Consider the following 26,840-nt stretch of genomic DNA (forward strand, 5'->3'; position numbering starts at 1 on the left):
AAAAACATACTGGTGACCTAAATGCCGGCGAGGATGGGGCAGTACTGACTCCAGTGGGAATTGCTTCGGCAAATGCACACTGGCACACTCTGGAGCTCAACTTGTTTTCAAGAAGTTGAACGTAGGGGCGCCTGGGTGGCTCAGTCGGTTAAGTGCCGTTTCTTGGTTTCGGCTCAGGTCGCGATCTCACGGTTTGTGAGTTTGAGCCCCACGTGGGGCTTTGTGCTGACGGTGCAGAGCCTGCTTGGGATTCTCTCTCTCCCTCTCTCTCTGCCCTTCCCCCGCTCGCTCTCTCTGTCTCTCAATAATAAAATAATAAAAAACAAATAGTTAAACGTACACTTATCATGTGACCCAGAGATCACACTCCTAGGCATTTGTCCTAAAGAGATGAAAACTGTGTCCGCATGAAAGCCTGTGTACAAGTCTCAGCAACTAGAACAATGCTGGTGTGTAGGAGGACTCGGCGTTCATGAGGTGAAGAATTCGTAGTTCACAACGGTCAACTATTGGAAAATTGATACAAAATGGCTATTGACTAGTAGCTTTATGTGAAATAGCGCCCAACTGGAAGCAACTGCAGTGTTCTTTGGTGAGCTAGTGGCTAGGCTCCACGCATGGAGTAGAACATGACCCCGCACTGGAGAGGGAACGGAGCAACCTGAGCAGGTCTCAAGGGCAGTGCGCTAAGTGGAAAAAGACCGTCTCAGAAGATTGCCTACGGGGCAGTTCCATTTACGGGACCTTCTCAAAATGACCTGATTACAGAGCGAGGAACCGATAAGTTATGGGGGTGACCAGACGGGCAGGGGGGACCCTTTGTGATGATAGAGCCATTCTGCCTTACGTGAAGGGACACGTGGCCCAGGGCTGCAGGCCGGATGCCGGCGCACCGTGGGACCACACGAGTGCCCGCAGCAGCTCCCTGGGAGTTGGTCTGGTGGACCGTGTTCTGCCAGGAAGCCTAGGTTTGGACAGTGCTCTGTAGGCCTGTAAGGTGTCATCGCCGGGGAAGTCCGGGGAATGGGTTCGTGGCACCTCTCTGTGCTGTTTTCGCGGCTGCTTGTGGACGAGTATTTCGATACGGTTAGAAAATACCTTCGGTGGCTCGCAGTCTCTTTCATGGGTGAAGGCAGAGTCTGCTTGATGGCTACAAGGTCCCACGTCACTCGGTGCCAAGTTCTGTCTCTGCTCTTCCGTGCTGCTGTCTTCTTCCCGTCCTGTCCCACACCGGGTGTACTGATGCCCCTGTTCTTCCGTGGACATGCCGCGACCCCTCTCACCTTAAGTACCTTGTGCTGGAATTTACTCCCGCAAATACCTGCGCGGCTCACCCGTTTGCCTTCTCAATAAGGCTTGTCTTGACCTGCCCCCCATTTAAAAGTGGAAGTCCGCCTCCACCCCCTGCCCCCCCAACCCCATCGTGCTGCGTCACCTGCTGACAAGCTGTATAATTTCCTCACTGTGCTGCCTCCCTCTGCTAGGATGTGGGCTCCGCGAGTCCAGTAGCACACGTTTTTCCAGCATGTATTTTTCTGCCTTATTCTCTGATGTTTCCCAGCAATCAGAACAATGCTGACAACAATAGAAAGGACTCAACAAGTATTTATTGGATGAATAATTAAAAGTTTGTAAGTGTAAAATACTAGAAAATACAGCAGAGTGGCTATGGGGCTGGCTTGGATACTGTCCTGGCAGCTTGCTTTATTTCTGTCTTGCCCTCAGATACCGCTTTGAGCCAAATTCATTCTTAACACTAGCTATGAAAGGAAAACTAGGCCAAGGATTTGAGGGAGAAAATGAGAAAACACAGATCTAACTGGTGCCTCCATCAGCTCTCCTCTCCTCTCCTCCCCCCCATTCTCGATGCAGGCTGTCCTGTCATCTCATCATTGGGCTCTTCTAACCCGAGGTGGATCACAGACCGTAGACTGAGTAACGGCCTCTTAGATCACAGCCCGCCTGCCCCTGGGCCCTCAAGTTTGGTGACTACTTATTCTCATGAGGGCCATATGGGGCGCGAGGTTCATACTGTGCTTATTCTCATGAGGGCCATATGGGAGCTGTTCCAACTCCTCTCCTGGCCTCAGTGTCCCCTGCTCTTTTCCCTTGCTCCATGTCCTTTCCCTTCCCTCTACCCCGAGGTCCTCACCTCGGAATCAGGGACTTAGGATCCTTTCAGAGATCCAAGGATTAGCTCTGTCTGTAGTTAACATACTTGCTTTATTCTACTGCTGAGAGTTTAGTGACGGTAGAATGAAAAGTATTGGCCACAGGGCATTCTCTTTCTTCAAGGAGAGGAAGTTTTCCCAGCATTCTGTGGGATAATCGCAGGCTCACAGCTGCACCACCTATCTGTCCTCATCTTCATGACCTTTAGAATGCTTTCATGTAGGCAATGTTCATTGTCCTTGCAACATGTGGCTTCTGTTAACTCTTGTCATTTGGTTGTATGGCTTCGGACAGTGAGGCTTAGCACATCTGTGATTTAATCCGCAGAAATCTCTTGAAGGTGAAGGGCTCGGTAGAAAGAGCTGGGGGTCTTCTGGGTTTGTAAACTGGCCTTCAGCAGTTTACGGGGGCCGGGTACCATGCTAGGTTCTGGACAAGCTTCTCTGTGTCCACCTGTTACATGCCGGGCGTTCTTCTCCTTGTATTGTTTGCTCTCCTGGGAAGGTATGTGTGATGTGGAAATGGAAGCTCAGAAGGATCTGGCACCTTCCTGGGTCACGTCACTAAGATGTGGCAAAGCTGGACCTTGTGCGGGTGACAATACTGCCCAGACACAGAAACTGTGAAAGCTGGGGTACAAATCACAACTTCTAGAATACTGACCATGACATGGGGACCTGAGGAGTGTAAGAAGGTGGATGTTGGAGCCCACGGAGGTGGTCAGGGAGGTGTCACGAAGGTTAAGGGGCTTGCAGGGACTGAAGAGGGGGTCTCATTTTGCATTTTGATAAGTGATATGGGAAGGGATTATTTATAAAGTCGATGGGAGGTGATATGTGCTTAATTCTTCTAATTGCCTCCCCCAATCCAATAACAAAAACAAGTGAAAAAACTATCAAACGGGGCATCTTTGTACAGGTGAAATCAGGTTATTTTAGTGCCTGCAGTCCCTCCAGGATGCCCTTGTGTTTCCTTTGCATAGAGCGTCCCTCCGTGGGGCCCCTGCGGAACAGCTCCTGAACCTTCTTCGCAGGCCTACTTCCCGCATCCCTCCTTACCTAGCACCCTTGTTGGCCTCCAGCTCCTGGGAGGGGATCCCACCACCTGCTGTGCCATTAGCAACGGTAGCAGGTGCTTACTGTGCTTAGCTACTATTTGTTGACATGTCTGTTTGCTCACTTAGACTGTAGCTCCCTGAGGATGGGGGCCATCGTTTACCCATCTTGGAAGCGACAGAACTTGGCATGACACTTGGCAGATGTTTGAGTGAGTAGGATGGGTCTCAGGTTAGTGGGAGAACACAGGGATAGGCCTGGTTTTAAGTTCCATCCCATGATCTTCGAGGGAAACAAGGAGAAATAATTCAGATGATGCTGTAAGCCTCTGGTCCCTGGGCTTTGAGGATTCAGTGAGAGCCCCTAGGCGGTGCAGAAAAACTGTCCAGAAGTTATAGAAAACATATGGTTGGGCTCTTTTTTCTAAATCTTGTATAAATTGTTTATGTTCCAAACTCCTTTGAATTGTTTTCATTTTTGACTTAACTATTAAGAGCTTTAAGATTATTAAAGATAATCTCTTTAAATAAATATTTTTGCCTAGTCATTGTTTATGGACAATATGTTTATTTGACCTTTTTTTTTTTTTGGCAGTGTTAAGTGTTTTCATTGGAAGATCCTATTTGAAACTTTAGAGCTGGTGGACTTTGGGGCCACATAACATTACATTTAAGTGGAAAGGGTTTTTTTGTTGATGGCCCTTGTTTTACTTGTTTAAGCAAGCTCTCAGAGGGAATGACTTTGACCTGACACGTTGTGGTTCGGTAGTGCAGATCCGTGTACCCTCCTGAGTTTTTTTTATAGGGGATAACCTCACACCGGGTAGAACCCCGCGATAGAAGTGTGTTTGTGTCTGGTGAATCTTTCTTAGTTGGTAACCCAAGAAGTCGGAGCAGGTAGGGGCGCCTGGGTGGCGCAGTCGGTTAAGCGACCGACTTCAGCCAGGTCACGATCTCGCGGTCCGGGAGTTCGAGCCCCACGTCAGGCTCTGGGCTGATGGCTCAGAGCCTGGAGCCTGTTTCCGATACTGTGTCTCCCTCTCTCTCTGCCCCTCCCCCGTTCATGCTCTGTCTCTCTCTGTCCCAAAAATAAATAAACGTTGAAAAAAAAAATTAAAAAAAATAAAAGAAGTCGGAGCAGGTAACAGAATCTCTTGGGGTCTAGAAAAAGTGAGAGAGATTTTCCCCCAACTTCCCCAAACAGAAATTTATGGAGAAACTTTATTTTTAAGGGTATCTTACCTAAGGTCACTCTGATCAGAAACATAAAGACGGTCATTTAATTGGCATGTTCAAAAAAGAGCGGGGGAAGACTGAACTACAAGTCAGACACCAGCGTCTTGGTCCCGCCTCCTCCACGATCTGTCAGTGTAATGCTGGGCTTCCTTTCTCTGGGTTCTGGTGTCCTCATCTGTGAATCTCAAGATGTGGAGTCTCTGAAGGTTCTTTCCGACTTGCACTTCTGAGATTTTAACCTTCAGTCTACTTTTTTGAGTCCAGATCTTCAGCTCAGTTTTATGCTTTTGATGCCAGGCTCACCGATAGGGTGGAGGATGGCAGGACTTTCAGGGAGCTGAGGGAGCTTTATTATGAACGCCGGAGCTGTAACGGATTGAGGGGAGCGGGAGGCTGGAAAGGCCCACGTCTGACGGCCCAAGATGAGATGACCTGGCTCAGCCCAATCCGTGAGGTGGAAGAAAGGGGCAGATTCCTCCTTCCCATTTTTTGTTTTGTTCAAGCCCTCCGTGGATGGATGATCCACCCCCATATTAGGAGGGCAGCCTACTCTAGTCCGCTGATACGAATGCTCATCTCATCCAGAAACACCCTCTCAGACACACCCAGAAATACCGTTTACTCCGGGCATCCCTTGACCGAGTCAGGCTGACACACAAAATGAGCCATCGCACAGCCTTACACGTTTTGCTTTATTCAGAATGATCTCTTCACAAACCCAAGCCTGCCATGCACATTTCAGCCAGTAAGCGTTCATTGGGAATTATACTCTTGTTAAACTTATTCATCTTTATCCACCGTTTATCCAAATTCTAACTCTTGCCTAGATTATTTTTTTTTTTAATTTTTTTTTCAACGTTTTTTATTTATTTTGGGGACAGAGAGAGACAGAGCATGAACGGGGGAGGGGCAGAGAGAGAGGGAGACACAGAATTGGAAACATTGCCTATATTATTTTTTAACAACCCCTGCTTTTCCAGACTTCTTTGTTCAGTCAACGGTTAATATTGTTAATCTCCTAATATTGCTCTAATTGTTTACCGTATGTGAAGATCATTGTCCTAACTTGGTTTTACGTTTCTAGACACTGGGAATAATGTTTATTCACATCTTTTATATGCTTTAGGACTTTAGTGCCTGGCACATAGTATTGACAAAACGATGGATGTAGTGGTTAGAATTAATCTCAGATGAACTCCAGGGGCCCCTGGGTGACTCAGTCAGTTAAGCATCGGACTTCTGCTCGGGTCATGATCTCGCAGTCCATGAGTTCGAGCCCTGCATCGGGCTCTGTGCTGATGGCTCAGTGGCTGGAGCCTGCTTCAGATTCTGTGTCTCCCTCTCTCTCTGTCCCTCCCCCACTCACATCTGTCTCTCTCTCTCTCTCTCTCTCTCTCAAAATAATAAACATTAAAAAAAGTTAAAAAAAACCTCCAAATAACTGTGCTTAAATAAGAAATTTATTCATCTGTCATAAAGAAGCAAGCTTTGCAGTCCAGGCCTAGTGGGCTGGCTGTGTTCCATCAAGCCCTCAGCACTATACCTCTAGTGTATTTCTGGGCCGTCCGTAGGGGTCTGGTTCTCATCTGCCAGTTCAAAGGTAGCATTCCCATTCCAGACAGCAGGATGAAGAGAAAGGGCAAAGCGACACGCTATTCTAAAGAGAAGACCTCTAGAAGGTGGTTCTGACACTTCCACTTCTACTCCATCAGCCAGAATTTAATCACATGGCATAACACAGCTGCAGGGGAGGCTGGGCGAAATCTCCATTCTGGGTGGCTGTCTCCCAGTGAAAAGTTTAAATGTTGTGGGGGGAAGAGAGGGACACAGTGAGCAGCTTTGGCCCCACGTGTGCTCGTGTAGCTGAGGACACCCCTGTGCTGGGCAGGTGTTGAGGCTTTCTTTGTTGAGATATTCAAAAGGCATTTGATTTGCCTGCAGAAATTCACCACTGTAGACTTTGGAGCGGGATACATGAAGCGGTTGGTATTTGAGGATGAACATTCTAGCAGTGGTACAGAAGATGGGTAAGAATGGGGAGGGGTTGGGGAGAGGAGGACCAGTTTGGTGGCTGGAGCCATGAACTTGATGAGAAGCCATCCCTGGTTTTATTTACAAGAATGCAAGGTTTTCCTGTCCCGTGAACAAGACCTAACTTTTGAGTACAAAATTTTACAGTTTCTTTTTCCAGACTGACTAACATGTGGGAATTCTAGGAGTTAAGGTCAAAGACTAAGCAAAAATGTTATTTTGTGTCAAGCCTAAGACTGTCTCATTTATGAAATTGTTTTTATTAAGGAGGGGATAGCACTAGCAAAAATAATCCCAAAAATATAATTTGTACCCATCTTAATTTTCTGGGAGGAGAATCCAAGGAACTGTAAAAACGGCTGCAGAAACAAATAGTAGGCACGTAAAATGGACCTGGAGAGTATTTTCACCAGTAATTAGTTTAAGAATTAATAGTAGTCGCAGGCTGCATATTTGAATCTAGAATGATTTTGGTTTTATGTTTTCTTTCTCATTCACATTATTGCCTTCCCAGGGGAGATGGATGGGGGGCATGAGTTAAATAGGTGGTGGGGATTAAGGAGGGCACTTGTGATGAGCGCACTTGTGATGTTGTATGAAAATGTTGAATCACTGTACTGTGCTCCTGAAAGTAATATTACACCGTATGTTAACTAAGTAAAATTTAAATAAAAACTAAAAAAAATTTGCAAATCACACTATGGCATAGTAAGGATATAACAGATCTTTGCACCTTAATGGAGTTTAAATAACAACAAAAGAAAAACTAATGACAATAATCATTTGAAGAATATTAAGCTATTTCTAAAGTGTTGCTATTGCATGTGATAAAAGTGGAAATTCAAATTTTAAAAAAGTACTCTTGAGAAAAAAAGTAGAAAAAGAATTCCTTAAAAAAAAGATTATTGCCTTCCCAATAAGAATTTATTACTTATTGAAAACATCTGCATCAGGAGAGGCACCTAAGTTTATCTTTTTTCTCTTGCCATTTTTTATAGGTCCTTTTCTTAGCATAGTATTACTATTATTATTATTTAGTGTATTACTAAATAGGAAATAGAATTTTACTGCAATTTAAAAAATCCTCTAATTATGCATGTATTCCTTTGTTTAGCATTTCTCTTTGGCCTCATTCTAAAAAGGATTTGAGGCCTCACTCTCATTATGTCAATACTAGAATTCTTGGCCTCTTAACACAAATAATCTGAGACTTGGCCTTCATTGACTGCACTTATTCTGTACCTGACCACGGATATGTGTGTCCTGTTGGGCTCTGGGGAAGCACCTTGCAGTTTGCTCTGATACTTTTTTTTTCCCCCTGTGTGTGGGGAAATTAGACTTATTCTCATTTGAACGAAGTTACACGTTGTATGTGGTATCTCTAGTGACTGAAGTGACTGAAGTTGTTACTGAAGTGTAGAAGATCCAGGGGTTAGGGGATGAGGTGCAAGAAAGAAGCCGTCCTAGGACCAGCCTTCACCCCTTGAACAGTCCTGCTGTGACATCAGTGGACCATGGGAGTCTTGCCATCAGGTTTGGGTCATGTTCTTTTTTGTAATGACCTGGGGTGGAGACCATTGAGCTGCTTAGTGTTAAATAGACCTACATGTCTTCTCAGTGAGATTATTTAGACTTTGGTTATGAATGAAGCTTATCACATTTTCTGAAGGGAGGCTGTGAGTGTGGGGTTAGCCCTGATAACCTTGGTGTCCCTCCTGAGCAAAGCAGTCGAAAGAGTACTTGAGCTCCGCCCGCCCTGAGTGTTTTTCAGATTAGAGCAAATTCTTACCAGTAGGAGATATTTGGAAAGAGGAGTGGGTGGGTGGGGTCATGGCTAGGTTGGCTCTGTAGGTGAAGAGTGACAAGTTGGTCATTGGTTTTAAGTATGTGGATCTACCCTTTCTTTCTTTCTTTTTTTTCTTCTTTCTGTTTATTTTGAGAGAGAAAGAATCCCAAGCAGGTGTGGAACCTGATGCAAGGCTTGATCTCAAGAACCATGAGATCATGATCTGGGCCAAAATCAAGAGTCAGATGCTCGTCAGACTGAACCACCCAGGCACCCCCACCCCCTCTGTTTTTAAATAAACTCTAGTCACAACATGAGGCTCCAACACAAAAATCCCGAGATCAAGAGTCACATGCTGTATGGACTGAGCCAGCCAGGTGCCCCAAAGTATGTGGATTTTTCACAGCACATGACTCAACAGTGTTTATCTGATAGTACTACCATAAGATCATTACCTGAGCCAAAATCAAGAGTCGGATGCTCATTGGACTGAATCACCCAGGTGCCCCTGCCCCCTCTTTTTTAAAATAAACTCTACCCCCAACATGGGTCTCGAACACAAGAATCCCAAGATCAAGAGTTACATGCTCTGTGGACTGAGCCAGCCAGGTGCCCCAAAGTGTGTGGATTTTTTACTGCACGTGACTCAGCAGTGTTTACCTGATAATAATACTAGCATGGTACTATTCATTTAAGATGAAACGAAAATCTGAGTTTATTTCTATTTATTAGTATTGTCCAAAGGACTGTAAATACTCATTAACTTATTATTGATACTTGGTGCCCAGGGAAGAAATATTGATCAAGTTTGTAATATTTTCTCCCTTTTTGAGCTCTTAAATTTTTAAGAAAACAGGTAATATACCTATTAGATCACTGAGTACCATACCTGCTCAGCAAATGCCATTAATGAGGGAGGGGTGACCTCACCATCCCCATTCGGCACGTGGAAGGTTCTGTTGTTGCCTGTCCTCCCTCTGGAATGACCTACCCTTTCCTTGCATTTTGATACTTATTTAACACTGTTTTCTGCCTTATTCCTCTCATTTTTGTATATATTTGTGAGTCCCTTATAAATCCTCAAATTCACAAGTATAATTACAACTGTATTTCTCATGTTAAATAGAATGTGACTGAAAGGACCGAGACCCTTAGTGATTGTAAAAGGACTAAAGCCAATAAACTAGTAATTTGTGTGAAATTAACATAAATCAATAAAGTAGTCTGTGTGAGCCTAGTCTTTATTGCATTGTCATTATACAGACAAGAACTTCAGTATCCTTACCCTGTGGTGCCCTGGGGTTGGTAAAACAAGTCAGGCTTGATCCTACAACCTGCCAAAACCACAGAGAAGAGTTGTTGGGTCCTTGGTCATTATCAGCTTTTATCTTGGCCTCTCCTTCTTGGATGAATCAGTTGACAAAAGCTTTTTCTTCCAAAGCAGTTTGGTTTGTGCTGAGCCCTTGTTCTTGTCCAGAGGCTCTTGCCTGTGAGCCTTCTCACCTTGAGAGGAGGTGTACTATCACGCACATATATAATAAAAACATATCCTTCGCTGCAAATGAAACGCCTTTGCAGTTTTCACCCAGGTTGTCTTTATGTCTTGGAAAAGGTTCGTGTTGTCTGTAGCTACAGCGTCCAGTGTGGTAGTTACTGGGCATATGTGGCTATTTACACTTAAATAAATGAAATTTCCCTTCAGTTTCTCACCCCCATTTCAAGTGTTCAGTAGCTGTTTGTGAAATCTGGCAACAAAACCATTGCTTTATTATACTCCTCTTGATGTTCTCTTCACTTCCATCGCCATTATTAACCGGTGACTTTTTTTCAGAGCTACTTGTTATGAAGAAGGCTTTCATAACGTGTGACACAAATCACAGACCTTGAAAAGAAGTTGAGAATCACTGAGCTGCAGAATCACTGTGCTATGGATGCTGGGCAGTAGCTAAGTGCCTCATTTGCTCCTGACCCTCAAGGAGAGTGACTCAAGTCCATGGTTAGCAGTGTTGCATATTACTGCATGTTTAGGACCTGGTGGATCATTCATGATTAGTCAGAACCATGAGGCTGTATCAATGGAGGCCAAGGGTTTTTTTCTCTGTTATTTTATTTCTTTAACCTCAACTTAAGTGCATGATTCTTCAGGATCAAGTCACATTGATTTTTCTTGTACTTTTGGTGTCCCACACAATGTGTTGCTCAGAGTAGACAGTAAATATTTTGATCAAGGAAATTAGAAAGCAATTAAATATGAACTTTCTGAATGGGAAGAGCTAGTATAGTTCAGGAAAAGGAGAGAGAATAGTTGAAATGAAAAGTTGTCATCAACCACATAACCGGTTATATTAACGGTTCCAAAACTAGTGTGTCTGTGTGTAATGACCTGTGTTCATCTCCTCTAGTTATCCAACAATTACTTATAAATATTTCTTTGTGTCTGCCACGTGCCAGGCACTGGACAAGGGTTTGGGGCAGTAGGGGTGAGCAAGATCAATTAAAGTCTCTGTACTTGTTGAATCTTACGAGGAAATTGATAGAAATATAGATAGTAATAAATGGTGTGAAGGCAAAACAGGAGGCGGGTAGAGAACAGGGTGTGGGGGGGGGGCTCTTTAGATAGGGAAATCCTAGAAGGATCTGAAGAGCCGACTTGAGTATGAATGAGGGTAGATGGAATCACATAGAAGTTGGGAGAGGAACATTCCAAGCAGAGGCAGTTGGGAGGGATCTGACATGGAGAACGAGTTTGGCAAGTCTGAGGACCTGCCCCAAGACTGGCTGGAACTGAGTGAGGGAGGACTCACTTTACCCTCACCCTCTCTGTAGGAAGATGGAAGGACTTGGGATATTTGCAAGTGTGGGCAGAATCCACTGCCTTCAGTGTGTCACTGAAGCGTGTCTGTTTTCTACTTCCCTCTTAACTCTCCTCACTTCTGCCATGACTAACCACCCTGGACTCTCTTAATCTTCTTCTAAAAGCCCTCATGGTGTGACAGTGTGAGAGAGCTGATTGTAGAAGGTGCAAAAGGAAGCAGACCAGTTAGGAGACCGTTGTAGATATCCACACTTGGTGTTGGTGTGGTTGGATCCTGAGTCTGTTTTGAAGAGAGTCACCTGGATTTGCTGGTGGATTGGAGTGGGAACGAAAGAGGAATAAAGTTTGACTGTAGCAATTGGGTGCATGGTGGCACTGTTTCCTGAGAACGGAAATTCTGTAAAGCAGCGCATTGGTTTTTACGTTGTGTTTGGGACGTGCATCAGATGCTGAGTGCACGTGTGAGGTGGGGGCGACTGCAGCGGGGAGGACTCCGGAGCTCGGGAAGTCGGGTGTTATTCCACTGCACTCACTAGGGAACGGTGATTTTCTGGGTTGGAGACCAGATGAAATCACTGGGAGGGCTGGTACAGGTAGAGAGTGGGTGGGGACCACGGCCTTGAGCCCTGGAGTGCTCCCTCGTTGAGACTTGGAGATGAAGAGATTAGAAAGTAGTGGCCAGTGGGGGTGAAGCCAGGGGTCCTGCTGTCCCAGCAGCCACGAGAAGCCAGCATTTCATGAAGAGATCCACCGTGCCACGTTTGCTGAGGCCTTTTATGCCGTGAGCCGAAGTTCACCTTGACTTCCTGGAAAGTGTCCTTGGGAGTGGGGTGGGACTCTGGCCGTTAATGTCTTCTGAATTATGGCTGTGCCAGTCTTTTATCTTTTCAAATCTATTTTCCTATAAATAACCCTTCAACTATGGATGCCAAGAGCAAAAGCTAGTTCCAGTTATTTTATGGGTATTCCCTGGTTGGTACCTGGGGTTTCATATGCCGTGAGAGCAATGTGTATGTGGATAACTTGTGTGGTGGAGATTTTGCAGAGGCAGACAAGGGGGTGACTGGCTCACCAGGCATGTGGACACGGTGAGTGCGCAGAGGCCCTGATGGAACCAGCCTGCCCACCGAAGCTGGTCTGCCTCCAGGATTCCCGTTCCCGGTGGTTGGCATCAACGTCCATTCGTTCGATTTTGCAAGCCCCAAATCTGTGTCCTCGCGTTGCATCTTGTCTCTCATCCACCGTCGTCATTCCACGGAGACGTCCTTCCTCTCTCGCGTTCTGTGTCTTCTACACCTGTTCGTGTCCCTGGCTGCTACCAGCCTTCTGTAGGCTGTCTCTCGCTAGATTACTGTATTGGCCTTGGCGAATTGCCTTCCTGAATCCTCTCCTGCCCTTCTACCTGTTGTTCACTCTGAAGACTAGGTTATATTTTTAAAACTATGGTTATTTTTTTTTTTTTTAAATTCTGCTTTTGTCACCTTCCCTTCTTAGATCTTCTCAATGGCTTCTCATCACTTGCAGGAGAAAGATCTAGAGCCCTGTGTGGCCTGCCCTCCCCGGAGCCAGCCTCTCCCTGCCGCAGAGCTCACTATGTTCCCTCCCCCATGGGACACTTCACCCCTCTGTCTCTGCCCCTCCTTGACCCTGACTCCTGCTTTGTATCTTAGCTCAGCGGAGCCACTCCTGAGTCCCTGCTGTATTCTTCATGGCGGTGTGCTCTTTTGTTTCAGAACATTGATTTTCACCTGCAGTGGTACAGTTGCAGATTATTCCTGTGAGGTCCCTATTAGTTTATAAATTCCCCAGGCAGGAGCTGGGACCTTCTCTGCTCCCCATGTCTGGTGTCTGTCGCATAGAGACATTTGTTGTGTGTTTGTTGAGTGAATTGACTTTGGCACGTAATATTGCAAGTGGAAAAAGAAATCTTCATCTGGAAAAATGGGAGACTTTATGTCAGAAGGACACAGCTACGGTGGAAACGGCTGACTTTTCCATAGCTGCACCCAGTTCTGTCCTTCCTGTGTCCTCCTTACTGTCACCCCTGGTGTTCCCTCCCATCGCTCTCTCTTTGGGCTGCTGACTGCCACCACATGGTGGGATGAGTGGGAGCCCCAGTGAGTGCTGCTTTCTGAGGACAGACTTTTGTTACAGAATTCACCAGTGCTTGGCTCAGTCTTCAGGAGAGCCTCACCTCTTTTGTTACCTCTAATCTTGCCTGTGTCTATGACTAGGTACTTCGGTCTTTTCCGTAAATCTTTCAGAAAATCTTCAGATAATTTTCATCACCTGTTAATTCTACTGTTTACCTCTTTTGAAGCCTTGCCTTTTCTTTGAGTCACTCTCCAGTTCTAGAAGCTGCCTAACAGATAGCAGTAAGTTTTCTCAGGGTTTCTGGGTAGAAACTATAGTTGTACACCATCCCTGGGAGTAACCAAGATGGCACCAATGCCAGTGTCCCCAGGTCTGTCTCTTAAGAATGCTGACAGTCTTAAAATGAGATGTGTGCAGTGAGATGTGTGTGTATTAAGACTGCAGTGTGGGGGCACCTGGGTGGCTCAGTCGGTTGAGCGTCCGACTTCGGCTCAGGTCATGATCTCACAGTCTGTGAGTTCGAGCCCCGTATCAGGCTCTGTGCTGATGGCTCAGAGCCTGGAGCCTGCTTCGGATTCTGTATTTCCCTCTCTCTCTGCCCCTCCCCCACTCATGTTCCGTTTCTCTCAGTCTCAGAAATAAATAAACATTAAAAAACAATTAAAAAAAAAAAAAGACTGCAGCGTGAATCTGTTCACGAGTGAAGAGAGTGACACGGTGAATCACCAAGTTTCAAACCGTCGTGATTAGACTTGATTTACTTTACAAAGTGTGTGTCTCTGTGTCTCTTCCCCACATCATAAATATGTTTCAAGGAAAATATTTGATATTATAATCAGCCAGTCCTGTATCTTTTGCTGTCTTATCAAGACTTGAGTTATTTTGTTTAAAAAAAAATCAACTTTTGGGGCATCTGGGTGGCTCAGTCGGTTAAGCCTCTGACTTTGGCTCAGGTCATGATCCCATAGGTTTGTGGGTTTGAGCCCGGGGTCGGGCTCTGTGCTGACAGCTGGGAGTCTGGAGCCTGTTTCAGATTGTTTGTCTCCCTCTTCTCTCTCTCTCCCTCCCCTGCTTGTGCTCTGTTTCTCTCTCAAAAATAAACATTAAAAAAAATCAACTTTGAAACTTTTTTTAAGGTTTATTTATTTTGAGAGAGAGAGAGAGAGAGAGAGAGCAAGTAGGGGAGGGACAGAGAGAGGGAGACAGAATCCCAAGCAGACTTCATGCTTTCAGTGCAGAGCCTGATGTGGGGCTCGAACTCATGAACCCTGAGCTTACGACCTGAGCTGAAACCAAGAGGTGGATGCTTAACTGACTGAGTCACCCAGTCAGTTTTTTTTGTTTTGTTTTTGTTTACTGTTTAAAAAATCCTTAAGAGTAAGGTCAAAGGTATTTTAGTGTCAGTTTGTTGGTGCTATAATTTTTCTTAAATAGTGGTCAGTGGAACCAGTGGAACCCAAGATGTTTTACTTTTTTTTCCCCCTGAAAAAACTACCTCACAGAGATGGTTTAGGCAGAGCTTAAATCATAGCTAGATGCACGCTTATGTACATGTAGAGACATACTCTCCTGTTTCCTTGCTTGGTCAGAAATTAAGTTGAGAACTTGCCCTTTTTTTTTGGTTGAGGACTGTTGTGTTGCTCTAAGAGTTTGTGTGAGTGAGCCGGGGAGGGGTGAGGGTGCGAAGAGAGAGTGAGAGAGAGAGAGAGAGAGAGAGAGAATATCTTAAGCAGGCTCCAGTGCTCAGCGTGGAATCTGACGTGGGGCTCGATCCCACGACCTCGGGATCATGACCTGAGGTGAAATCAAGAGTCAGACGCTCAACCAGCTGAGCCACCCAGATGCCCCAGAATTCTCTATTTTAAAAACTTGTTTAGTTTTATGATGCTTTATTAAAGGCCAGTCTGTGTTTTTAATCTCATTTGCAAATTTCCTTTGAAGATAATAGGTTATTAACTGGAAAGTAGTGGTTTGCTCTGGGAGATTTGTCTATATTCACATATCCTTAACAGGAACCAAAAGTTAAGGAACTCATGAGTTCGGCTGCCCACATGGAAAGAATATTATGTGAACTTACACAATTTGTGGGTGCTGAGTTAAATTAGTCATTTTATATCTCTCGTGTTTTGCTTCTGTACTCCTCAGTCCATGTCCAGTATTAAACAGATTGTTACAGAATCTGTTTAATGTTTAATGTTACAGACCATGGTTTCCATTGCCACAGCCTTGGAGGTACATCAGGAAGCTTTGGATTGGCTCTCAGAGTGAGCCAGTCAGCTGCCTGTACCCTGGTGTGGCTTCTCATGTTTGTTTATTTTTTTTATTATTATTATTTTTAACATTTGTTTATTTTTGAGACAGAGAGAGACAGAGCATGAATGGGGGAGGGTCAGAGAGAGAGGGAGACACAGAATCCGAAACAGGCTCCAGGCTCTGAGCAGTCAGCACAGAGCCCGACGCGGGGCTCGAACTCACAGACCGCGAGATCATGACCTGAGCCGAAGTCGGAAGCTTAACTGACTGAGCCACCCAGGCGCCCCTCATGTTTGTTTAAAGTGGACTTCTGATCTGTGCCCCCAGTAGAAGACATTTAAATAAGTTTGGAAATTCCTGCGGTATGTAGTATTACATAGCTGTTGGAAAAGTCATGTTGAGGAAAGATGCTTGATGACATTGGGAAAATATTTCATAAAAATGCTGGGTAATGCTCATTGGTTGTATGTTACATGCTAGGCACATATATCAACATGTTTAATCTTCAAAAACTATGAGATAAATACCATTATTTTCCTAAGTTTACATAGTAGTAGTAAGTAACCACTAGGCAATGCTCTTAGTACCATGTATTGTAATCTGCTTTTTACCTAACAAAACAGTATGCATAAGGTAATGATCACAGTTTTCTTGTAAAAATTATTCACACATATACTTATATGTATATCCAGCCCTATTGAGATGGCAAGACCATACGTGATTGGGTGATTTTTTCTATAATGTAGATGGATAACTTTTATAATAGGAGAGGAAAAGAAAACTGGTAGATTTCTATAGCAGTAGATATATTTAAACAAAGTAGGAGGAGAGATGGATTTGAAAACAGAGTAATTATCTACCCTTCTTTGTCATGTACCTCTATGTTTTCCATCACTGGGAGAAATTAAGAACAGAGTGCAGTCAGTTATGCAAAGAAGAGTTGTTTAGTCATTGGACACGTACTTATAGATGATTTGCTTAAGGGTGGGGTAAATTTGAACTAAGGTAATACTGAGGCTCAATTTAAGAAGACTTTTTTCCCAATGAAAGTATTTAGGATGCTAATAACCAAGCTCTTTCTTTTGATTTGAATGAGAACTCCTTTCCTTGCCTGAAGATCTCTGGACTTCATCTGTGTTTGTGCCTTGGCTGCTCTTGTCAGTCCCCTTGCTGCTTTGTGACCATCCTTTCTTTGTTTTACCATTTGAAGCACCTAACTAAGAGCACTGAAATGCTTCCGTTCCACAGAGGTCTTCTTCCTGACCCCACGTAGAGTGCTACTCTTTCTTCCTTGTCTCCGCAGTCCCCAAAAGTAATCTGTCCCTCTGGCAGCAGCTTGAGCAAGTCACTGGCGCACCTGCTTGCTTTCCTTTAACTTTCTCCTAGAAAGTTCTGCGAGAGGCAGGGGATGTGCTTGCCTGTCCAACAGGCTATCCTCTGCCTGTGCTTGGTGGGCAGACGGGGTGCTTTTTGAAGATGAATTATCACACAGTTAATCATCTAAGGAGTAGTAGCTAGCATAAGTCTACACTTAGACCGAAGAAATCAAAGGTCAGGATATAGGACTGAATTAAAATTAGGTTGGGTAAAGATTAAGAAGAACAATTTTGAGAGCTTTCTGGAAAAGCAAAGAAGACATTCCCAAAGGATTAAAAATATGTGTCTAATGTGTGTATTGCCATATGAATACCTGGGGAAATGGGCATCTTGACTATTGGAGAAAGGTTTTTCTGTATTTCCAAGAAGGAAATTGAATACAAAAGAATATACTGTTCTCACCCACATTATGGATGAGTTGTACTCACACATTGTCATCTATGACTTCTAAAGTAGCCTATTTGGTTAAATAAACTGACCACTTCCTTTTAACTCATTTGCTTGGAAAAAACGCATTTTTTTTTTTTTTTTATCTCCTTCAAACAGCATCCTGGTGGAGAAGAAGTGCTAAGGGAACAAGCTGGAGGGGATGCTACTGAAAACTTTGAGGATGTCGGGCACTCTACAGATGCTAGAGAATTGTCCAAAACGTACATCATTGGAGAGCTTCATCCGGTAAGTACCTTCTTGGGGGCCTTTCCTTTTCTTTAAGGTTGTGAGTTGACCTTGCTTAAAACGGTAGACTTGCGTACTATGAAATTGAAGGAGTAAAGCAAAAAACAGTTCCTCCTGATTTTAGAACACCATTCTTGTCGTAAATCAGCTGGAAATTTCTTTGTATTTCCCTGGCTTAGTTCTCACTGGCACTTGGAGTCAGGACTCTCTACCCCAAGGCCATGGCGCCTCTCAGACTATGAAGTGTCTCTCAGAGCAGCGGATTGATTGATTGATTGATTTACCTACCTACCTACCTACCTACCCACCCACCTACCTATCTACTATCTATCTATTTATTTATTTAACGTCTATTCGTTTTTGAGAGGCAGAGACAGAGCGTTAGTAGGTCAGGGGCAGAGAGTAAGGGAGACACAGAATCTGAAGCAGGCTCCAGCTTCCGAGCTGTCAGCACAGAGCCTGACGCGGGGCTCGAACTCACGAACTGTGAGATCATGACCTGACCCGTAGTCGGATGCCCAACCGACTGAGCCACCCAGGCGCCCCTTGGAGCAGCAGATTTTAGAAAGTGGGGGTCATTGATCCACCATGGGTTTTTTTGTTTTAGTTTTTGTTTTTTTGAGTAAAATATTTTACTTAAACTCCCTCTACTTTCATTAGTCTGAGGATATTTTAATTCTAAAAAAATTAAAAAAAAATTTTAACCCACCTCTGTTAAATGAGTGCACTCTACCTTGTATAAAACCAACATGTTCTCCTCTTTTTTTCTCACTTTACCCCAGAACTTTGAGAATGTTACCTTTGGTGTCAGTCCATGGACTGACTTTGGCAAAATGTTGGCCTACTTCAGCTTTTATATAAACCTAGAGGGGTAATATGAGTTTAGGCCCTTCTGTGGCAGTTTCAAATGAGCATGTGAAACTCGGCTAATCTGAATGCGGCTGAACACTTGGGAAGAAGCAGTGTCGTTCTCCAAGCAGGCAGCGGATCCTACACGCTGCGTTCAGCTGTTCTCACCTCTGGAGAGCACTGGGGTCTCTCAGCACGGTCCCCAGTCTGCTTCTCAGCTCATGCTGCCTCACCAGGAGCCATCCAGAGGGGGCTGAGGCGCTGTGAGAAGCAGGCTAACAAGAAGCAGCATGGGCGTGTGGCCCTAGCCCAAGCAGGCACTCTGAGAGACCCCTGACAGATGAAAACCCATATGAAAAGTTTTGTTGATTGACGTTTCTTACGACGATCAGGGATGAAGGAAAGCTTAAAGTAGGCTTTTTATGGAAAGCCTGAAGATCAGAAATGTGCTGTAGAGCAATTTCAGTTGAAGGGAGAGGTGGGGTTTTTTTGTTTGCTGTTTGGTGGCAGGAGGTGGTGCCCTGAAAGTGTCCCTCACTTATCCGGGGAGTTTATTCATCCACCTGTTTTTATCATCTTCATCTTCACACTTCATCAAAGTGCGGTACTTTCCTGGTAACTGGAGAGGACTTCCCCTAAAATGTTTGATTCTTTCCTTTCCAAAACTTGTGGGTTTAGAGCAGGTGGGTTTTCAGGCTGTGACTACAGCATTTCTGCCTCACCTGCCTACTGGGCTCCTCTGTGGTCACCTTTAGATGCCCCTTAATTTGGACTCCCTCAACCAGAGGTTTAAGAAAATTACGGCCCTGCAACTGGGAGATTGCAGGAATTCAGTAAGGATATCACACAGAATTACACACACACACACACACACACACACAGACTCATTTCCGAGGATAGAAGAGAAGAATCTAATTAGATCCCAGCTGCTCTCTGAATTGAAGATCAAAATCCAAGTCTAATATATATGCGCATCAACATAGAAATAGGATTATCATGGATGATATTCTAAACCTTGGAACTCTAGATTGAAAATTAATCAATCAGTTGTTAATTTTAGCAGTCAACTCAGATGGATCAAACTATGTGAATAACAACCTAGGTAGATGAATGTAAATTGCTAATAATTACTGAAGAGTAAGGTTTTTTAAAACATCTCAGTAAAAGCGAGTGCTTTGGACATGGTGCTTTCGTAAACTTTCATTCCATGATGTGCTTTTTTTTTCCTTTGCAGGATGACAGATCAAAGATAATCAAACCTTCGGTAAGTGCATCATCTCAGCGTCTCAGGACCGTATGTGTCTCCACTGTATTTAATGTCTGTCAAACTGGAGGACAGAGGTCTTTTACATATTGGAGGCCAGCATAAGTCTCTCTAGGTTAGATGAATATGTAACGTGTTGGCTCAGGAAAATACTTCATGTGTGGATCAGCCATTGTGTTTCATTAGAACAGCTTATGTGTTCACTTCGTAAGACCCTCAATACGTAATTTTTTCCTCATGAATGTCAGTAGCTACCTCTTCAAGAGCTTCTTTTTATAAGTAGCACTGTGCTTCTAATCTGAAAGATTTGACGCAAACCTGATTTTCAGAGAGCATAAAGTCTGATTGAGGACAGATCTTAGTACTTGAACCTTGCAGAACATACCCGTGTCGTCGTCATCTCTGTGTCCCCGGGGCACATAGTAGGTGTAAAAGAAACATTGGTTGCATGGATTTAATGTTAGTCAAATTAAATAATAACTTTTGGGGGCATTTTTCCTTAGGAAAGGAAAACAGTTCTAGGGACACTAGTTTTACGTCCTGGTTCACTAGCCCTTCTCTCTGAGCTGATGATCTCACACCTCTGAAGGTAAACCCATAGTAAGAACTGATGCCAACAACCAGAATCCCTGACAAGTACGAGCAGACAGGATGGTTGCTGGCCTGTAATTAAAGGATCTGGAGGAAAGTTTTGCTTAAGCCACAGAAACAAAGGATAGTTTTTCCATTTTGGTTTCTGCTCTTGCTTTTACTAGAGGACAACAGTGGGACTCCATGGGGCTTGTATGAAGAACCAGCTGCTGTTGACAAGACGTTGTCTTTAATCTATAGCAAAATCCAAGCAGTGAATCCAATAGAGCATGAAGGCCATGCTTACCTTTATACCCCCGGTAGTACAATAAAAGTCTTGCATCGTGCTGCTTCCTGCACAGCACCTTCATTTATATTCTCTTCTTTCCCTATTCCAAAGGCTTAAGTTCAATGTTGGTGATTCGAATACCTTGGGAAGATAAGAAATGGACTTCAGAATTTGAATTGCCTCTGTAACAGTTGCTGCCTCTGTAACAGTCCCTGCTGTTCATTCATACGACATTAGCAGCTTTTGGGGGGCTACTTTTGTTTGGGGCAGGTGAAATCCTGTGATGCATGTGGTTTTTGCTTTTTCTCCACAGTCTCTCAGGGAACAAATACATTTTTTTTTCCTGTTAGGTGTTCAGTATGTTAATAATTTCAGGGCAAATCATTCAGCTACAATAAAACAAAGGTTTGATGAGGCTCATTATATCAAGTTAGATTTAACGTAGATCCAGCCGTATCCCAAACCATGATGCCCAGAGACAGAAATTAGGGCTGAGGTGGTCAGTGGGTCCCCTACCGCGCTGCTGCATTTCTGGAAGACAGACTCTTTCCTCTCTGAGAACACACATGACATTGCTTCTATCAGCAGAAGTGGAGAAAGCGGCTGAGAACTTGCCATCTTCCTTAGAGGCCACAGGCAGATACAGTAAAGGAAAATTTGTGACCACATTTCTGGATTTTTCTTTCTGGGGCTTCTAGTTTGCCAGGCGAGAGTCCTTAGATATTTCTGTTGTTGTGTCTCTGTGTAACCATCTGTCTGTCTCTGCAGGCTGATCAATGTAAGCTGTGCTCTGAATTTTTTCAGCGTTGCCTGTTTAAAATATCTAGTTGAATTGTAAAATAAGATGCAACAAAGTTGACTAGTTTGAACCCGCCCAGAAGAAAACGTGGTGTTTAGTTGCCAAAGTAAGATATTGGTAGACAGAAATGACATGTTTCTGAACAAATTTGTACCTATCACATTTGCTTACACGGAGGATGTCAGGAGTGTCAATACCTTTTCTTGGTTGTGGTTTTCAAATCATTGCTGTTTAAATGACCTTATTTGGTTCTTGTGATGACCCTGTGGGATCCAGAGACCTTCCAGGGAGGGTGAGAACAGTGAAGCTCAGACCTTGTTCCGAGCGTTGGCCTTGTCTAAGGTCACACGCTGCAGAACCATGGCTAGCACCCATCTCCAGCTTGGCAGGTGCGGTTTCTTGAAGCTTCTTGTGTGGGCTCTGCACGGGAAAGGCATGGGTTAGGAAAGCCTTCCAGTTAGGGACTAGGCTAAGAAAGATGAATGTATAAATGAGAGGATTTTGATTTGCAAAGACCCGAGGCGCTTTGCATTATTTTATATAGAGCTTCTCTTGCACTGGTTGAATTATTGACCTTTCTATGTGAAGTTGAACTCCTCAAGGTCATGGAGTGAGCAGGTGGCAGAGCCTATAATAAAAGCCATAGTCTTTTCTGCCTGTTGGTCTTGATGTATTTGTTAGTTACACATAGAAACCCAGCTTAGGCCCCTCAGACCACTGGATCGACAAGACTGTTTCAGTTTCCTTTTTCAGCACTGTGGTAAGTGATAATTCAGACTTTTGCTGTAACTCCCAGGCACCTCTGGGTTAAGAGCCTAACAGAAAATAAACACTTGGAAATATATATAATCTCTTAAAGTACAGATCTTTTTTAAAAAAAAAATTTTTTTTTTTTAACATTTATTTATTTTTGAGACAGAGAGAGAGAGAGAGCATGAACAGGGGAGGGTCAGAGAAAGAGGGAGACACAGAATCTGAAACAGGCTCCAGGCTCTGAGCCGTCAGCACAGAGCCCGACACGGGGCTCGAACTCACGGACCGTGAGATCATGACCTGAGTCCAAGTCGGACGCTCAACCGACTGAGCCACCCAGGTGCCCCAAAGTACAGCTCTTTAGAGGATCAAACACCCTAAGAGTTTTTGTTTTAGCATGAGCGCTCAGGGTAGTGTTTGGAGAGTGAGGACAGGCCAGCCTAGTTTCCATAGGGTTGTCAGCATGTTTGGTAAAATGCGTGTACTTGGTATAAGCAAATAACAGATCTGTGTTCGCGTTCTGTTTTACTCTTCCGGGCTTAACTTTCTATTGTGACAATAATATTTTACCTTTAATGAACCGTTGCACTCTGGTTTTCACGACTCATTGTGTCTTCTAATCGCTGAATAATAATTTCGCATAGTCCACTGACTTCTGGTAATGCTTGTTAATTTTATTCATATATACAAAATTTCAAAAGCCTTGCCGTCGTTATGAATACTTTGTGTAGTCGCTAAGATTTAACATTGCTTAAAGAGATAATAGATGTGTGACGTTTCCTTTTTAAATGACTTATTTTTTTCCCTCCTATTGTGTCAGGAATCTTAAAGGCCATGTTTCCAGGTTTGTGGGTCTCCTAACTGTTTTGCTTGCCCTTCCCTAAAAGTTTTCTGCCTTTTCATGGGGTTTCTCTAATGTGCCCTGCTGTGTGTCGCTTTGCCTCACTGCAGACTGCTGATTGTTTTGCTACTGGCTTGTCTTGTGCTTTGGGAAACTGCGGAGATGAACTCTCTGAGGAAGCTGCCTTACTTACCTTCCTTTGAGGCACTAATACTTCTGCTGGTGTGAAATTTCAAAAGAATGCTTCTTAAGTTTTCAAGCCCAGAACAGTTTATTTTTTCTTAGGCCTTAGTTATTCAGCTGTTTGGGGAAGTATGTATTGTTCCAGAGCCAAAATTAGTTCACTTTCATGGTACCGACAAGAAGAACTTCTCTCAGAAAGTTCTGGAAGGTAAATTAGGCTGCAACTGTGAAAGACCCCAGCACACGCACAGGGCGTCCTTATTTTCAGAGGGCTCTTGGCTAGTGACGGTGTGAGAGACCAGTCCCTAAGGCCTCCGGTATCTTTTTAGAGCCGTCTTGTCAGAGTTGGAGTCCAGGAAAGGTGGTGGTCCACAGTGTTACAATTAATTAATTTAATTATTTTCTGAAGTTTACTTATTTATTTTGAGAGAGAGTGTGCACACACAAGTTGGGGAGGGGCAGAGAGAGAGGGAGAGACAGAAAATCCCAAGCAGGCTCTGTACTGTCAGCGCAGAGCCTGACTGGGGGCTTGATCTCATGACCCTGAGATCTTGACTTGAGCTGGAATCAAGCCAGACACTTAACTGCGCCAGCCAGGTGCCCCCAGAGTGTTGTAATTTAAATGACTGTTTTTACTTCTCTCTTTTTGCTTGACATGTCTTTTAATACAGTTTGGGTGACTTTACTTCATATAAAATTTGAATAACTAATGTTTTTTATTGAATGTTTCATCAGTGCTTTTAAAAAATTAAACTGCTCTTCCTGAAGGTAGTGGCGGGGTTATGTGTATGTGTACATGATAATCTGTTTTCAGTTTCTCCATTAAAGTATTCAGATGTGTACTGTGTACAGGGTATTTTCTATATAGGCTATTTTTAACATTTTCTTTCAAATTATCTAGGTTAGGTTTGTAAGTAATTTACATACAGATGAGTCTTAAAATTTTTTTCCTTCTGAAAAAAATGGTGAAATTGGGCATTTTAGTGAAAAGTTTATGATGTTAATTTTCCCTTTCAATGTGTTTGGAAGAATGTACTGAGTAAAATACTGTGACCTACTTATAAAAGAAGTTCTTAGTCAATTGAATAAATGTTTAGATGTTCCCTTTACGTTTACTTTTTCTCTCGTGTTTCAGGAGACTCTCATTACTACTGTTGATTCTAATTCCAGGTACGTGATACGTAGTAGTTTTCTTTTAAAGTAATTGTGATCAGAAGGCTCATAGAGTCAGAGTGGGATTATGGGACCCTCCCCCATTTGAGGTGCAGGCATCCACTGTGCCCCCCCCCCCCCCCGTCAGTGGACATCCCAGGATTGTCCCCACTTGGCACCCCCATGACTCAGGACACTCCTCAGCTGTCAGCTCAGACTCGGGACCCTCTTCAGAACAACCCCGAATCTCACCCTCTGGCCATATCTACCCTATAGGACAGACTGAACAAATGGGTCTCCTTTTCTCCACGGTGGTCCTGTGGCCAGCACAATCTTTTACTATCCAGGCAAACATCTCTTTCCTTTCTCATTCAGTATATGATCCGGTTTTAGCATTGTAGTGATTAGGTCTCTCTAGGCATGGTTCAGTGTTCTTCCAAGTGTAACATGAGTCCCTTGTTCTAGGGACTGGATTTCTGTGGTATAGTCCAACGTTGTATTGACATTTTTGGCAGTTCTAGCATATTGACTTGTGTAATTGGGACTATATGTATCTGTGTATCTGGTAGCTAGAGATATTTGGCCCCAAGCTCAAAGCCACACATTTATGCTTATTTATTCTTTCACCCTGTCAAATGTAACCGCCCCAGTCTCTGTCGGTGTTCTAGTACATTACCTGCCTTCACGCAGTGGTTAGTACTCACTTCATCCTATGTTTCATTTCCTTCTAAATGAAAACTGAAAAGCCCACCAAGATGAAAATTGCATTTGTAACCCTTGTGCAGGTTAAATCTTGTTAATGAATTCCATCTTTGTATGGGTTGATGTATGAAGTTTTACAGGGTAGAAAGTTTATGCCAGAAAATATATGTCTTCATAGGTGATTGTCTGGCTTAATTCACATTCTACAAGCTGTATATTTTGTTTTCTAAGTAATTAAAGGTTCATATCTAAATTGAAGATCATCCTAGCTTTGTCCCTGATTTGATCTGTCATCTGCCATTTATAGTAGATCAGAAGTTCTTTGCACCAGGACTGAAACAGTGTGTAAGTTAGGGAGTTTTCTGGGTTTACACCTGTGGACCACAGATGAAGTCGTTTGGGCATGCTGTTTCTTCCCGCGATAAATCTATTGTGCATTTGTACAGATTAGATTTTCAGAACAGAGTCGGAGAATGTAAAGTTGTGGTGGACATAGCAACCTTAATCATCCTGTGGTTCAAAGTCCTTAACTTCACAGTCGAGGAGATGTGCTGTTCTCCCGGTTATAGACCTGTTGATGCCTCTGCCAAAATGAGAAACTTGATTTTCTGGTTCTCGGTTTAGTACTATTTTAAATTCTTAGTGTATGTGAGTGGAATAAAACCTGTAAGGAATATTTGCTTTTATGAACTTGTGATCCGTAACTCAGAGTTCGTGTCCTTAGATAAGTCACTGGTTATCGGTAGCATCTATTGGGGGAGTGAGTGGTTCATAGCTCTTTGTATAAGTTTATAGAAATAGATTTAAGTGGAACAGGGGTGGGGCCGTTCATTTTCTTATAAAGCCGAGCAGGTGCTGGTATATTAGGGCATGTGATGTGCTCATGTCACTTTTAACGAGTTAGTTGGCTTTTCATCCAGGTACGTTAGAGACGTAATAAAAACATGCCACAGTGGTTTTCATGGTAATCGGAAGAGCAGAGGTTTTGAGTCCTGTGTATCGAGCACCATACAAGCATCATTGCCATTTCTTTCCAGCTGGTGGACCAACTGGGTGATCCCCGCCATCTCAGCACTGGTGGTAGCCCTGATGTATCATCTCTACACAAAGGAAGATTAAACACACTCTCAGAAGTCAATGAAAGAAAAGACTGCTTTGGACCAGGGAGAAAGACGCCAATGTTAACTGCTTCAGCTGACAGAAACCTTCACCCGAGATATAATTTTAGTACACCTGTTTCTCTTTTCTCTTACCCTAGAACCAAACCAAAAGGAACTCTTCTGTTCTTTCTACTCTTGAACTCTTAGAATGTGCCTTTTTGTTCATCAACTTTTTTTTGATGTTCCATCACTACATAATTTACTTATTGTAGGCATGATCGTTTAAAATATATCTGGCTTTTAAAATATACCACCATGTTTGTCTGTCTATTTGGTACATAATTGTCTTTAATGTTTAGAATCTGATTATTCAGCAGAGTCATTTAATGCACTGATCATTCAGACCCAAGTTGTCCCTATGGTGTGAGGAAGGGAATGTCCTTGGCTCTCTCCTTGTACTCCTCCTTATCTCACTGAACAACCAGTTCTGCCTCTTCCAGCAGAGTTTCCCTTTCGAGGGAATTAGGAAGGTCTAAAAAATGAAAGATTTCTTTTTTCTTTTAATTTTTTTAATGTTTATTTTTGAGAGAGAGAGAGAGAGGAGAGAGTGCAAGCGGGGGAGGGGCAGACAGAGGGAGACATAGAATTCAAAGCAGGCTCTAACCTCTGAGCTCTCAGCACAGAGCCCCATGCGGGGCTTGAACTCAGGGACTGTGAGATCGTGACCTGAGCTGAAGCCAGACGCCTAACTGAGCGACTGAACCACCCAGGCACTCCCAAAATGTAAGATTTCTAATTATTCTACTTGAAACAGATGATAAAGAGAAGGTAGCCTATAGGACCTA

General features: G+C 43.7%; 1 protein-coding gene across 1 annotated transcript in view; it reads left to right on the top strand.

Moving 5' to 3' along the window:
- CYB5A (cytochrome b5 type A) overlaps positions 1 to 26,305 on the top strand; it is a 37,993-nt gene extending 11,688 nt beyond the window's left edge. Inside the window, exons 2-5 of the mRNA XM_040478566.1 lie at positions 17,365 to 17,493; positions 19,577 to 19,606; positions 24,177 to 24,211; positions 25,933 to 26,305. Of these exons, the coding sequence (XP_040334500.1) occupies positions 17,365 to 17,493; positions 19,577 to 19,606; positions 24,177 to 24,211; positions 25,933 to 26,014 (276 nt within the window). The 3' untranslated portion in view covers positions 26,015 to 26,305. The remainder of the gene's footprint in view (positions 1 to 17,364; positions 17,494 to 19,576; positions 19,607 to 24,176; positions 24,212 to 25,932) is intronic.
- The last annotated feature ends 535 nt before the right edge of the window (positions 26,306 to 26,840 follow it).

Source organism: Herpailurus yagouaroundi, unplaced genomic scaffold, assembly GCF_014898765.1.
Source record: "Herpailurus yagouaroundi ecotype Mexico unplaced genomic scaffold, PumYag 142, whole genome shotgun sequence".
Classification (NCBI taxonomy): domain Eukaryota; kingdom Metazoa; phylum Chordata; class Mammalia; order Carnivora; family Felidae; genus Herpailurus; species Herpailurus yagouaroundi.